The following is a 16,650-nucleotide window of genomic DNA, read 5'->3' as shown; positions in this document are numbered from 1 at the left end:
TGTGTAATACGTCAAAAAGTACTTATAAAAAACTGAGAATGCTAATTTTTGTTTTATGACTTCCTATTTCTCAAACACCTTAATCACTTATAAGTCTTAACTTGCTTCTAACTTCTATTTCTTTTATTTACTTTAAGCAAAAAGCATTTATTTTAAGTTAAGTCAAACGGTCTTTAAGTGAGAGATGGAGCCCGATCATGTAACTCAGTTGTTCAGAGACACTCGGGTTTAGGGATGGCAACGGGTTGGATCGGTTCGGATATTTGAGATATCCAAATCCAAATCCAAATTATTTTTAAAATCCAAATCCAAATCCAAATCCAATCGGGTTTCAAATATCAAATCCAAATCCAAATCCACGGGTTTCGGATCGGGTTCGGGTTTGTTCGGGTTTATCCAAAACTTAAATTCTGAAATTTATAAAGTATTGTAAAAATATTATTTTTGATTTTTTCGCCCTTAAATTTCATTATATTTAAAACTAAACTACTTTAATAATAAAGTATTGCACATTAATAAAATCTTGAACCGTATTTAATAATTTTTGAACACAAATCTTCACTATATGGAGTATGAAATATTAAAGAAACTCATTAGTTAAACAAAAAAAGCCACTATAACCCAAGAATATATACATTCACACTCTATATATAAACAAAATTTAGTAGATTTAAAATTGAGAAAAAGTATATTAGTATACATACATGCATACATACATACATACATACATACATATATATATATATATATATATATATATATATATATATATTTGGATTTTTTTTCGGGTTTCGGGTTTGGATCGGGTTTGGATCAGATTTGGATTTCGGGTCGGGTTTCGATACGGAATACCTAGTATCCAAATCCAAATCCAAACTCGTTCGGGTCTAAAAATCAAATCCAAATCCAAATCCAAATCCAAAATATCGGGTTCGGTAAGATCCATTCGGGTCGAAACGGTCGGGTATCCATTCGGATCGGTTTTTTTTGCCATCTCTACTCGGGTTCATCCTAAGAAGTAATTAGAACCCGTAACATGTATGGATCTAAATTGTCAAAAAGAAAATTAGTGAGATGAGTGAAATAAAGTAAATTGTTAAACTTTTGAGTTATTACAATGACCCAATTAAAGGCGAGAACGGCCGAGGATCTAAATTGGCTTTCACGTTCCTCATAAAACATTTAGTTCTATGTATAATTATAGGAAAATGATAGGTACTTTTAAAAAATTCAGTTAAAAATTTTACATACTTAAAAGATGTTCTATTAAATATAATTTTGTCATATAGTTTAATCGATTGCATTTGATTCATTCTTGAAAGATATCCTCGTTGTTCACGTGAGATTAGAAAATTAGCCTCCATTATCTTTGGTCAACAAGTATTGTCGGAACTTCTAATCGAAACAATTCAAAACTTTAAAAATAAAATTCATAACTACTTTTACTTTTACTTTCACGTCAATATATTATATTGAAATACAATATCGAAAGTAAAAATTTCTTTCATATAATATAATTAGCAGCCGAAATATCTCAAAAAGATTTTGACAAAAAAATTTGATGTCCGGAAAAAACACTTAAATAAAAAAGTAAAATACGTGAATCTAAAAAACGAAGGGGAATTATCTTGTATACTGTTTTTTCAATCTTATTTTCAAAAATACTACCTTATCCAATCTTATTTTCAAATCTCTAAAATATTTTCAAAAATACTACCTTTTTGAAAATATTTTCCAAAAATACGGTGGTTGCATATGCAACCATATATGCAACTACAAATCCTTATATATATATATATATATATATATATATATATATATATATATATATATATATATATCGACTCCAAAGATGAGGTCGAAAATGACATTTGAAAACTAGAACTCGAAATCAGGAATTCAGTTGCATATATAGTTGCATATGGTTGTATTCAGTTGCATATGGTTGCATTCAGTTGATTCTATTGCAATCTAATGGCCCCGCCAGGGGCACACCATGCATCCGTTGCAACTTACAATTTTCAGTTGCATATGAGGTTGCATTCAGTTGATTCTATTGCAATCTAATGGCCCCGCCAGGGGCACCCATACTTCAGTTGGAACTTACAGTTTTCAGTTGCATTTAGTTGCATATGAGGTTGCATATGAGGTTGCATGCAACCTCATATGCAACCTCATATGCAACGGAAACTGTAAGTTGCAACTGATGTATGTGTGCCCTGCGGGGCCATTAGATTACAATAGAATCAACTGAATACAACCTCATATGCAACCATATATGCAACTGAATCCCTGATTTCAAGTTCCAGATTTCAAATTTCATTTTCGACCTCATATTTGGAATCGATATATATATATATATATATATATATATATATATATATATATATATATCGATTCCAAAGATGAGGTCGAAAATGACATTTGAAATCTGAAACTTGAAATCAGGATTTGTAGTTGCATATATAGTTGCATATGCAACCATAGTATTTTTGAAAATATTTTAGAGAAGGTAGTATTTTTGAAAATAAGATTGGATAAGGTAGTATTTTTGGAAATAAGATTGAAAACGTGGTTATGAATAAAAAAAGCCCAAAAACGAAGGAGAACTTTCATTCTGAATAGTCTACCGACTAATCAAAAATCATGCAGAGATTGTCCCAAGATTTAGTTAATAAAATTTTAATAACTACAAAGAAATTTTAGAAAAATAAATAAAAAAAAGAAAGAGAGGGAAAAAAAAGAGAGAAAGGAAAAAATGTATCAATCACAAAGACTTAAGCAAGGTACCGAAACAAATTTATATTAAAATAACACAATCGTTAATTATAGATAAACGAAATCACTGTAAACAATCAAAAACCCATCAACTATGGCACTCCTTGAAAATAAGAAAGGGAGATACGACTTAAACATATGATACAAAAATACTTTAACACAATTTGCAATATGAAAACCTTATATATCTAGTTATAAACGAATCACGAAAATTAAATTACAAAATATATAACCAATAACAAAGGACATGAGGTAATAACTTAAAAGCATTAAGACAAAAGATGTTAGACTCATACCATTATCGTTGGATTAATTCACATTATTCTTACTTTAGAAATGGCAACGGGTTGAATCGGTTCGGGTGTTGTAAGATCCGACTTCATCCAACTCCGATCCGTTATCATTCGGTTCGGGTTTGGGTCTGGATATTGAAAATGAATATTCAAATCTGATCCGTCATATTTTTTTAATTTCGGTTTGGGTTTAATTCAGATCTTATGACAAGAATTAATGTTAAAAATACAAAAGTTGTGGTTAACAAAGGACTGATACAGTGATTGAGGTTTTAGTTTTTCTAAATATATGGGAAGGATGTGATTCAAACCTGGTGTGTACGTGTGTTTAATGAAAAAAACAGCACTTTGTATACTCTATATATTTATGTAGTTCAATATTAGCGTTGAATATATTATATTTATTTATCAACAATTATCCAAATTACCAGTTATAACAATTACATTTAATTATATGTATTAACGTCATGTATTTTTGTTATAAAATTATATAAGATATTAATTTATTTAATAATTCATGATATATGCATTATATATATGTATTTGTTATCGGATTATTTTAATTTCGAGTTTGGATTGGGTTTGAAACGGATTTCGGTTTTCGGATCGGGGATCGGTTCGGTATACTTAAGATTCAAATCTAAATCCAAACTTTTTCAGGTCTGAAAAAAGATCCAAATCCAAATCTAAGAAACCGGGTTCGGGAAAATTCCAAACGAAATAAAACAGGTCTGGTATCCGTCAGGTTGGATAAAATTGTTATCCTTGCCTTACCTTAATGAATGTATAGACACCGGCAGGGACCACAATCCTTCAAATTTTCAAACTCAAATAAATAAGAACCGATAGATACGACACGAAAAGTATTATCATGTAAATGCCTAAGCTTAGATTCTTTTGAGAAACATATTAAAATTTGATTCATGACAATTTTTATCATATTATTTTCATAGATAATTTGTAAGAACTAAATTTTATTGAAAATGTAGCTTATGTGATGATTAGAATATAAAATATTTGACCATCGTGATATCTTAGATAACATACGAATATATATTTATAAATGGTAATATTATATCACACCATATAAATATATTATCTATCTATCTATTATATATATAATAGACCAACATGCCACATTTTATTCACCATAAAAATTACTCTTTTAACCTTCTCTTTCATTAATACACTTGCAATTAATACATCTTCCATTAATATATAATTAATAACTTGCAATTAATACATATAATTATATCTAAAACTTTAATGAGTTCATAATTAAACATGTAATTAACGTGTTTACATGCTTTATAGTACATTAAATTAATATTTATAATTAATATGTCTGATTATATCTAACATATTAATTTATTCATAATAAAATTTTTAAATAATATGTTAATTATTAATGGGTTGGTAATTAATTACATCATCAAAGCATGTATCGCACTAACTAATTTATGGTCAAAAAAAACAAAAATACGTTAATTAAGTTCTTGGATGAATGCATGTCTGAATTATCCAAATTTCAACAATGTCTGGCCAAAATATGAATATTCCGTATAAAAAGATCGTAAATACCAACAAGATACTTCACTGTCGGAGGAGTATCAAGATGATACGTCACAACCAGTTGAATATTAAGATGGAACTCCAGTAATAGATGTATATCATTGTCATACTTTGCTCGCATTGTGAATTATCTAAAATTCACATTAATGGTTAGTGTAGCGCTCGGGTAATAAAATACATGTTTGTATCGTATTATAACAACATGGACAAACTCTTTACCATCTGCATTGTTGGACGGTGAGAAGAATAGTAATATCCATTCACGCGTATGAGAACATGCATGTGTCTCAACAATATTTAACCAAAATACGAATATTCAGTGAAGTGGGCCCTAAATATCTCTAAAATATTTTATTGTAAAACGATTATTATGAGGATATGTCACAGTTGATTGAGTATCATGTGAGATTTCATTAGAAGTGGAGCAACATATATTTATAGAAGTTTAATTAAATTCTTGGGTGAATGCCCGACCAAAACAGGCCACTCTCGGTTTAACCAAAATATGAATATTTAGTAAGAATGGGCCCTAAATGCCCTACATATATGCTCGTGCCTCAACAACACTTAATCAAAATTTCAAAATACGAATATTCTATATAATAACATTCTCGTGTGGCCGTGTTTCAACAATATTTAATTTTAATTATATATATTTAGTAAGGGAGTCTTAAATATTTGCAAAATATTTGACTATAAGAGTATTATCATGATTATACGTCCAATTAATTGAGTATCAGGATGATACTCCAATGATAGAGGAGTATCAGTGTGATATTCCACTCGGAGTGAAGCAACTTATATATTTATAAATATTTAATTGAATTCTTGGGTAAATGTCCGGCTAAATTACCCAATTTTCAACAACATTTGACCAAAATATGAATTCAGTAAGATGAGGTCCTAAATACCCAGCATGCCCATGCCTAAACAATATTTAACCAAAATAAGTATATTCAGTAAGGAAGGCTATAATTACCGACAAAAGTTTTGACTCTAAGAGGATTAACATGATGAAATATCATAACCAGTTATTAGGGTGATACTCCACGGGTAGAGGAGTATCAGTGTATTTCCGATCATGAGTGGAACAACATAATAAACTTAGTTATATTTTTGGGCAAATTTCCGGCCGAAATAATCAATTTTCAACTATATTTAATTAAAATTAAAATATTCAATTAAGAAGGGCCTTAACTACCCACAAGATACTCTAGTATTGGAGTAGTATCAAAATGATACGCCACAACCAGTTGAATATAAAGGTGATATTTTGCTAAGGAAAACTTTAAATATCTACAAAATTTTTACTATAAGAGGATTATCACGATGATACGTCATAATCAGTTACCTATGAAGGTCATACTCCATGTGTCGAGGAGCATTAATTTGATATTCCACTGGCAGTGTAACAATACATTATAAGTTTAATTAAATTCTTAAGCGAATTATTGGTCAAAATAGTCAAATTTTTTTAAAAAAGAATAATCAAAATACGAATATTAAGTGAGAATGAGCCTTAACTACCCGCAAGATGCTCTACTATCGAAGATGAATGAGGAAGATACGCTACAACGAGTTGAATATCAAGATTATACTTCACTGATAAGCGATACAGGAATATCATTGTGACACTTTGCTTAAGTTATTTTAAGGAAAACTAATGGTTATTGTCAGTTAAATAATAAAAGATATGTTCATACTGCAATGCAATAACAATGATCTAAAATTTAAATTCTCTATTTTTGACATTGTCGAACAATAACAAGAATAACAATATTCATCACGCATATGAGAACATACCCGTGCCTCGCACGGGCTACAGTGCTAGTTTACTATTTAAATAACAACATCTATTAAAGTCATAACGGTAATAATAAACAACGAATAAGTGATTAATTCAAATTACAACGACTGTTTAAATTATAACAGGTGTTAAAATTACAACGGTAATAACACGACTTTCAAGTCGTGTAATTCAAATTAACAACGGCTATTTGAATTATTCGAACCTAAAAAACAAGTAATATTACCAACGGCTATTTTTCATTCTGCTATATATATATAGGCACTTGCTCAAATGAGAATTTTCTTAAAATGAGAACCGTGAGAACTTTTTTAATTTATCAAAATCTCAATCATTTGAAGGGCCCCGCCAGGGGCACCTTCACAAAAAATGTATATCATTAAGGTCTCCACCTTTTTTGACTAGCTAGGGAGAGACTAGTTTTATATACATTTTTTATATTGGGTACCCACTAGTTTGATGTTTAGATTAGTCAAAATATGATAAATTAAGGAAGTTCACATGGTTCTCATTTTAAGAAGTTCTAATTGGAATAACTTTTTATATATATACACACACAGACATCTTGTTGTATTCATGAAATAACTGAAGTTGTTAATGTAGCTTGTATAATGGCCCTTCCTCCACTAGGAGCAGTAGAAATGTTTGAGTTTCTATTGTGTTAAGAGCATCTCCAAGAGCTTCCTTGTTGGCTCCTAAATATAATATAAAAAATGTGGCTCTTAGCAATTTAGGATAAAGTTAAGAGTGTAAACTCCAACAATACTCTCTACATCTCTTCTCTATTTCATATTTTATACATATATTGGGCTCCACTATAACAAAAGAGATGGAAAGATAGAGGTGAATTGGAGGGAAGGATTTTTTTTATTGTGAAAAAATAAGTTAGGAGCAATGTGGTGGCTCTTAACTTTGAGGAGAGAGGAGAGAGAATCAAGAGGCTCTTAGTGATTTAAGAGCCACTTAAGAGTCTCTTGGAGAGACATTTTTCTTCTCCCTCCTCAAATCTCAAGTTAGGAGCCTAAATGAAGAGCCTCTTGGAGATGCTCCAAGAGAAGCAAATTTCTAATTTTGTAGCCCTTGAATTTGAAAACCGACATCAATTTAGCAAATATATCGTAGAGGCCGATGAAAAACAAGCTGTTCACAAGCAGCTTGATATGATTCAGACTTGTACCAGCTCCCTGCAGCATCAAGGTGCAGAAATTTACAAGTAAGATCATGCAAATTTACAACATATTTATTCATTCCAAATGTAATTTAATTCGAGAGAAAGTGACAAAACTAATATCTAAAGTTTTCAATTCCTAATTATTTGGTCTAGGGAACATTATCATCTTGATGAGCTAGGCTTAGGTGAAGTCAGCAGTGCAGCAAAAAGCCTGAGCCTCTCCTTCCCAAGCGAAGCAGACCTCGACAATCGGCCTTCAGGCATGATGTATAGAAGTGATGTAGGTGTTAGACGGTGCCTGTAGCGTAGCCAAGCCAGCTGAATGGTAACTGCTGCCCAGATTCTCCAGCCAGGGGAATAATATCGAGCACTCATTTTCACCTTTTCATTCAAGTGGAAATGTTGTGTCACATATTGAACATCTTCTGCTTCGAGCCCGAATGCTTCAGTGGCTTCAAGACTGATGAGCGTGTATGAAGATGGTGGGAGAATTTCTACAAATGGCTTTCTCAAAGACCAAGACAATAGCTCATCCCCGCTGAAATTTCCAGGGCCTAGGATGCAGCAACTGTTGACTCCGTCTCTAACTACTTGATTGCATTGGAGATGGCCTCTTACGATGAATAACATTCTATGTACCGGATCACCTTCTTTAACAACCTGAAAGTAAAAATTAAAAATGATGCGTAAACCAATGGTGTATGTTCTTAATCATATTTGTATGTATCAAGTGAAATTCACCACTCACAATCTCTCCTTTAGGATAGACAAGGGATTTCAATCTATCGCAGATGTTCTCCAGTGCCAAACTATCCATGTGGTGAAACAAAGGTACCTGGTACATGTACAACATTTCAGTTAATCCTAAAACCATCATCTTAATCTATTCAAAATTACAAAGATGGTGTGTTTATCTAATTTGGTTACGGATTATGTGGTGTATCATGTGTTTTTGGAGTTCAGGACTAACAAACTCTGTATAGGTATCATAAGTAAGGTGAATATCTACCTGTCTCACAAAATCCAGGCAGAGATGGTACTTGATGTCTCTCCTGAGACCCTCGGGGAGGCTTTGAATCATATCACCTTCATCTATGCCCCATGTTGCCATCCAACGGTGTTGCTCATAGTTACGTACTCTCTGACGCAATCCTTGTGGCATGTTCCTCCTATTCATCCACCATTCGATGTTGTTAACGTTTACTTTCCTTGCAAGTTTCTTAGATGATGTTGCTATCAAGAACACCTGAATATAAGCACATTACTTGCAGCAGATTAGAAAAACATTTTCATAGGGCAAAGTAACTGCTTAAACCTGCAACTTTTCTATGACATGTTTACCTTAATGTTGCCAATTAACATGGTGATCAGCACGAGGCTGCAGGCAGTCACAATTATCATGAACACTATCTCTAACCAGTCATCAGTGCTAACCAGATTCCCAAAAGTGCTGCATAACAAAGTGTGACTATGTAAACGTTTATTTAATCATCAATTAAAGAAAAATAATGGATGTTCCACTCACCAAAGCATCATGACACCCCAAAAGAGTGGAAGAAGCATCTTCTCCATACGTTTGTTATTGCAAACGAGTAGAGTGATCCACTCAAATGCTCCGTAATCATACTGACTATTGTCACTGCTCTGGAGGCACCAAGATCTGGCATCATTGTTACTTCCCCATGACAATCTCATACTGTTTGTCATTTTATATCTTCTGCCGAAAGAGAAAGGGTTTTCACATGACAGTGCATCAAATGTACAACTCTCTGTTTTCATACATTGCTCCATCAAGCATCTAGCTGACCTCTGTGTTCCTAGCAAGTAGAAACATGCTCCCACCACCTGCACATGGTTTATTACATAACTCGAGTAAACACGCAACAGGAAATTGATTAATGGAGTTAATCCTTGCAATACTAATCAAAAGAAAACTGTAGTCATCTCTGTGTGTGATGTACTTACATGTGAGGCTACAAAAATGGCGATGATATTCAGGCCGATCCCCCACCAAGCTGCTCCAAAAATGTACTGAAAGAGCATGCGGCGCAACAGGCAAACAGCATTGTAAATCTTGGGAAGGTATTGAAACAGAAATATTACGAGCATTACAGTCATCGCTCTTGCTTGTTCACCATTCTTCAACATTGCTGGAACCACAATCCATATTACAACCTGCAGAGAGATTACAAAATTCATACGAGTAATAATTAATATGCGCACAATAATATAAGTTCACAAATAATCAATTTAAACAATATTCAAATATCGTGCAATTATAAGAAACACAAAAGACATTTGTAATTTATAAGGCAGATATAAGACAACAGAAAAAAGGAAAAAATTTAAAAAGAAAAGAAGAGATAAGCCCAACTTATTGCCGCTATACTAACCCTGCACATTTACACGGACATACTCTTTGTGCGCGTGTTGGACTCGTTAATATGGTGACACGCATATATTTGTCATTTTTGGAAAGAAGCACTTTATCATTTATTACACATTTAAGTACATGTCTCCAAATGAGGGTAATATATTGTCAGTATTATCAACTGCAATCTGATGCAACAAACAATTTTGGGTAAATCTGATGCAAAAAACTTTGACTAAGTAATTTTATTTAGTTTAATACATCAGATTACACTGTGCATATATATTTGGATTGTACCAGTAATTAAATGTGTTTAGATAACTACAAAGGACTATCTTACAAAATTTCTGACCTGTGGCAAAGGTAAGATGACAAATGCATAAAGGAAGAAGTCCATTTTGCCCTTGAAACTCTGCAATGCTAGACCACCGTACCTCCTCCGGACCCCCTGCAGAGCAGGGGATGATCTGCGGTACTGATGCCACATATTCCAGATGTGCAAGCCATCTGTAACTGATCGGAGAAGGGAGAGGCCTAGAGCAAACCAGCCATCAATGAAAAAACACATGCCATCTTCGTTAAGAGACAGTGTGTAGAAGAAAGTAGGATCAATGAACAAACAAAGAGCTGATATTAAAGGAAACACACGGTCCCATTCGAGTAACATCTTTTTAGATGATGATCCTAACATCTTTGTTCCCTGGTTTCCACCTCCACAGAGGTAGCTAGCAGTGCTGCTGTTGTACTCTTCTGCCAGGTTTTTTTCGTCATCGTACTCCTGCACTTCTTCTTCTTCTTCTTCTTCTTCTTCGTCGGTGCTGTAGTATCCATGTGGATGATTATACTCGTACTCTTCGTTGATAGCCTCCATTCTTATCAAGCTAACTTGCTAGTGCAACACAAGTATAAGATACTAATGTATTGTATATACAAGGATCAGAGGAAGCCTTAATAGTTTGTGTGTGTGTGTGTGTGTGTGTGTGTGTGTGTGTGTTTGAGGTGTTTATTTGCAGAGAAAAGTTAAGGTTATATGACGAAGATTGATGTTGGCTAAGGATGAAGGTGTCAAGAGGATTGTGTATTTTTCTTCTTAAAGGAGTAGTAGTGAGTAACTGCAAAAGGACCATCTATAAATAATAATCTTATAAATCAATAAGTAAAGAAGAACTATCTAAAATGGCATCAATCATTTATTAATTTAAAGTACCTGCATATCATTAATTAAAAGACTTTATAGTTATCAAACTTTCATATTTTTACTGATGTTTCAAAAAAAATTCAAATTTTTCTAAAATACAATAAAATAAAATAACAGACCCGGTGTCTAGTTTTAATTTGTAGGCGCATGTGTATACACAAGATCTAATTTTAATAGTAGAAGAGTCACCAGTTATGCAGATAATAGGTGATTCGAGAAAATTTTTACTACAATTTTTGGGATCTCTATCATTTTTCTTTTCGCCGTCTTCCAGCTGCGTGGAACTAGAATGCTAGTTTCAGTTCACTTTGGTTCTAGCATTTTCCCTTAATTGTGTACAACTGTAATGCTAGTTTCTATTTAATTGGCTTCAGGTAATACTAACAGTGTGTTTAAACAAACATTGCCTCTGTAGGCCAATGGTACTAATACACACACCCAGTATCAAACTGTTTTTACAAGGGTTGTATAATAGTAGTTACAGAAAAGAGGTAGTAATTCTTGAGTGTAGAAACTTCATTATGTTCTTCCTTTTGGCCTTTAGAGAAAAGGTTCGTTTTGTTAGAAAATATCAGCTGATCTAGAAATAAAATTGCACAACAGATATACTAGGCAAGATGCTATCGGGCAAGGGTTAAGTCAACTGAAGTATATATGTAATTAATGGCTAAATCTTTAACAAGAAGGACATTGAAGATTAAACAACAGATGAATGTGTGACGAAGGCATGCAAGTTCTTAACACAAAATTGAAACTGAAATTGCATTTCCGCCTTTCCGGTGAGTATCCCAGAGCTTTAAGGCTGGCAGCCATGGCCTTGTTCATCGGTGGTGGTTTACACCTCAGAATCTGCTATTTTAATCAGAAAAGAATAAGCTACTTTCGGAATATTTTCACAATATTATTTTGTATAGAACAAGATCTAGCTGAATATCGGATGCGGGTTCAGGGCAAGGAGTTTGGACCATATCCATGGTTACAAGTCCTACACCACCATCCCATATTTCCGGGGGTTGCAAAAGTACACATCATTATCAGTCCTCTACACTCTATTCAATAGTATAAAGTTTTAACACGATGCCATGGGAAAGAAGGGAGATGATGGCTAGCATAAAGGAGTAACAAACCTGATTTACTTAGTAGTAAACTTTAAAGCGGTCAGGGTAGTTCAAGGTAAGCCCGTCTATTTCTTTCTGAAAATACATAATAAATTGATTAATTTAAAGTACGGGGTCATTTGTTAAATCTGCTTCTGGATGAGAGGAACATCTGGATGATCTGGATGATTAGTGAATTTGAGTTTCTGAATGAATGATGTCGTTTGTTTGAGTGTCTACTGATTTATCTGGATGATGATAATTTACTTATATAACATGTTAAATGATTAATGTTATATGAAATTATATTTTGATTGAATAACATTAAAAAACAAGATATTCTTATTCATAGAGGATAAATAAATAGCAAGCGTCAATGTTATTGTTGAAATTTTTATTGCAAAGATGAGGTCTTGAAACACAACTACGTAACAATTAGAAAAAAGTTACAATTTTAAAGCAATATGATCTCGAAGATCATTCATGTATTGTGTAGCTTGAGATCCCCATGTCTTTCTCATTTATAATTATAGTCCTGTTAATTCTGTTAAGAACTTAAGATGCAGGAGGAAACTGGTGTCTAGGCAAATTAGTGATCATAAGGACTGGGATTAGTTTAAAGAAACCTCTACAGGAAACTATAAAAACCTCTATGTCACAGGCAAGCAGCTTAGCACAGAAACTCATAAAGTAATACCGAAACAGAAATTTAAGAAAAAACAGTTAAGAATATTATTCCAAGAGGAGATCGACGCAAATCTCAGAAGCAAAATTCTTTGTAATAATACACGATAAGCATATTTAAGAGATGTTCTGGTAAGACAGTGAGCACTAGATCTACAAGCAAGTAGGTTGGTGAATAGTATAACAAAATTACATGACAGAGTACCATTATTAGGGACTGTTGCTCTAGGAAACTAAATGACTGTGCCTCATTTATGCAAACTATCAGATTTTGTAACCTGGCTTGAGGGTAAGATTTCAGAAAATGGAAATTTGTATGAGATTCTGCTAGAATGTAAATGGCTATTCTTGTCAGATCGAGGTTCTTTCTTGGAGTTTATCTCTATAAAACAATAACATGAGTAGATTTCAGAAAACAATCACGGCCAATGACTGTGATTAAATTGATTTTACAATGCTGACTCTGATGATGAAATATCACAATGCTGACTAGCAGCACAAGGTTGCCAGCTCAAAAATTACTGCCTGGACAAGGTTTATATCTGAGTATTACTAGTGTATATAATTAGTGAATTAGTTATTAGCATAAAGTGTGAACTACGGAACTATGCATACATATAGCTAACTAATCTTGTTTAATATACGACTTTGTTCCTGGACGGAATTCATTTGTAGGTTGCGGTGTTATTTTTATTCTGAATAATTGTTACTTTATTTCATTAACAATGACTCTTCATAGAATTGTGTGTCTGCTCCAACTTTTTCTAGTTTAACTAATAATGAAAGTAATACCGACTTGACAATAAGTTGCATTGCATACTTTAAGAATATAATTGATGTCCCTGGTTGTAATTCATTCACTATTAATTCTATGTAGAAATTGGACAAACTCTCTGTATAGTTGCTACAGTGTCGAGAGAACACTACTTTGGTTATTGATTATTAATCTAAGCTCTCACTCCTGCACTCCTGCTTTCTAGCATTACAAACCTCAATTATATTCTTTAAATTTTACTGTAAACTTAAATGGAGAGGGCAACTATTACTGTAAACTGCACAATTGACAGTCTGCAAAGTTGCTGGAGCGATGAGATCATGAAAATAATAAACAAAACACACATGTAAAAAAAAAACACAGAGGAAACAAGAATATACTAATATTAACAATTTAGCTTGTACCTGATAGAATTAGAAGTGAAGACAAGAGACTGGGATGGGAAGAAACTACAGAGCTTGGTAAATACCTGAATAGCAGAAGTGATAAAAATAGGCGCCAAAAAACCTATATATACCGCGAATCTGATGTATAGGATAGCAGCGGGTTACCTTATGAATAGATTAATTGGAGAGTTATCTGGACGATTGAGCGAGAAACTTGAGGAGGTATTGTCCAGCAGCATTTTACTTGTCGTCCAGAAAGTCCAGTCCAGATAAATTGATACCAAATGATCTTAACGAGGCCAATTCTGAATGAGCCCATAATATCTATCATCCAGGTATTATCAAATGACCCCTAAGCTGACATTGCATCTTCTTACTTCTAGACTGTAATTCTTTTTAATCAAGTTTAACTTGGAATTTTGTAAGGGTCGTGACTTTTCTTGATAAACTATTAACCATGGAAGACAACTACCTAAGATCATCAAATATATTAATTATGTTTATTGGCTTGTTATTTTTAGATAATGTTTCCCCATTAATGCCAAAAATCATTCCACCAAAATGAGGTTTAAATATTAATAAAACTGAACCTTTGAATTTAATATCTCATTGTTAGGCGTGGAATGTATATAATATCGAACCCTATAAAGCATTTCACTTGTGCAGTGATAATTATAACTGTTTCGTGATTGTAAGCAAACAAGGTTGTTATGACAAAGTCAAGTCAAGTCAACAAGAGTCCGACCACCCAACTAGTCATCAAGTAATCGCTAGTCCATATAAATGTCGGAACTAATAAATTATATATAATTGTATATAATACATCATGAAGCTTCGGTCATATGCATTACCAGAAGGGACAAGACACTGAAGTAAGTGAAAAACTTCTGCCAGTCTTATATTACCGATGCTTTAGCCTTATAGAACAGTTTAAGATTGTATGTCATGAGATCATGATGTTGCAACAAGCTTCACAGTGTCTACAATTTAACAGATTAAATTTTTTTACCTAATTTGAATAATTAATAAATTTAAGGTCTCTCCTCGCTCTCTTGTGTGACGTTATAGGTTGGCTGTGATGGTGTGACCCGAGTTATACCTATTCCCTCGCTCTTTTGCATGATGTTATGGGTTAGGTGTGACCCGGGTTTTGACCTATTACGCCAGGCTCTTGCGTGACGTTATGGGTTGGGTGTGACCGGAGTTTTGACCCAGTCCCTCACTATTTTTGACAACACTCAAGCTGCTGGACCTGGTTGTTCAAGATATACCGTCAAGTCGTCGACTATCCGCGACTAGTCAGGCATCACGATAACCAAGTGAAAATTTATTAAAGACATCATCTAAGTTCCCACAGACCGGAGCCTGATCACCACAGTCATTGACCAGATGTGGGGGTACTCCGCCAGTGCAGAGAAACAACTTTAAACCAGGAGGCAGGGAGGGAGGAAATAACAAAGCTGCATGTCACTTTATCACCTTCTGTGCACGTGACCTCTGTTCCTCAGTCAAACTCACTTAAAATTACTTTTGTATGAAGTTTCAACTTTCTCTATAACAAACAGGACTTACTAAATAAATAAAAAATATAGGAATTACCTTCAAAAGAATGTCCTCTAAGAAAGCAAACATGCGAGATGAAAAGCAAGCAAGCAATAACAGTATTACTAAACCTTAACTAAAAATAATTGAACATAGGAAGAAATCTTAAAAATTATCAAAGGTAATTTATAGATAGTAGAAAATCATGCCTGGATCATTGGAGTAATGCCAGAACCGGCAGCAAGCATCCCAAAGGCTCTCACTTGATCAGGGTGAACTTGAAACGGCTCTGCCAAACATTAATGTCAGGGTTAGGAAGAGAACATTTTTCAATGCTGAGACTACAACCTATCTAAAAGACGAAAACAAGAGCATCATAAATCCATAAAAACATAACAGCAACAAGGATAGGTAATCCAGTATTTATTTGCTACATGCTAATTTAAGCTATCGAGCGTAGGTTTCTAGGCGGAGTGTTTTTGCGGTAGGCAGTGGCTGTGAACCACAAAGTATTCTGGATGTCAGTTGTTTGAGGTTTTTAGTAAGATGAAAAAACTGACACCGCTGCTGGGATTTGCAAATCCACAAATGTAGATACAGAACTTGGATGCTATTGAATATTAAAATTGTGTATCATCTACTTTAAGTAAGTTGCTGATTCGGGGTACTTGTATCATTACTATGTATCAGTCATCAATAACACAGCAAAGCTGATAGAGATCTTTTTGTTCAACTAGAGAAAATGAGTGAGGCAACAAACAAGGAATGTGCAGGACTGCAGGGGTAATGAAGGCTACTTACAACAGGCCAGCGGCAAAGGTAAGTCTTTATATGAATATGTCAAGATATTAAAAAAGTTAACAATGCACTCCCAAATATAATAAAATAAGTACTGGTGTGAGAGAAGATTTTCTTATATATTAGTCAGAACTCAGAAGTCATAGAGTTGCGGTAACTTTTGACATTTCCCAATAGA

The 16,650-nt window shown here is 33.5% G+C and overlaps 1 protein-coding gene across 1 annotated transcript; it reads right to left on the bottom strand.

The window, feature by feature from the left end:
• Positions 1–7,547: 7,547 nt before the first annotated feature.
• LOC108195523 (cyclic nucleotide-gated ion channel 4) lies at positions 7,548–14,084 on the bottom strand. Its single transcript, XM_017362492.2, has 7 exons — positions 10,345–14,084; positions 9,587–9,796; positions 9,147–9,466; positions 8,963–9,071; positions 8,631–8,867; positions 8,370–8,456; positions 7,548–8,281 (listed from the first exon to the last, which is right to left on the bottom strand). The coding sequence occupies exons 1-7, from the start codon at positions 10,861–10,863 to the stop codon at positions 7,784–7,786; spliced, it is 1,980 nt and encodes a 659-aa protein (XP_017217981.1). The 5' UTR covers positions 10,864–14,084; the 3' UTR covers positions 7,548–7,783.
• Positions 14,085–16,650: the final 2,566 nt, after the last annotated feature.

Source organism: Daucus carota, chromosome 7 (assembly GCF_001625215.2).
Source record: "Daucus carota subsp. sativus chromosome 7, DH1 v3.0, whole genome shotgun sequence".
NCBI classification, from domain to species: domain Eukaryota; kingdom Viridiplantae; phylum Streptophyta; class Magnoliopsida; order Apiales; family Apiaceae; genus Daucus; species Daucus carota.
This window is presented reverse-complemented; position numbering and strand designations above follow the sequence as displayed.

What these genes read in the sequence shown, in the direction of transcription:
- LOC108195523 (XM_017362492.2), bottom strand. Translation starts at nt 10,863, where the DNA reads ATGGAGGCTATCAACGAAGAGTACGAGTATAATCATCCACATGGATAC. An exon ending in TCATCTTACCTTTGCCACAG is followed by an intron (nt 9,797 to 10,344) that starts GTCAGAAATTTT and finishes ATCTCTCTGCAG; the next exon opens with GTTGTAATATGGATTGTGGT. An exon ending in TCTATCCTAAAGGAGAGATT is followed by an intron (nt 8,282 to 8,369) that starts GTGAGTGGTGAA and finishes TTTTACTTTCAG; the next exon opens with GTTGTTAAAGAAGGTGATCC.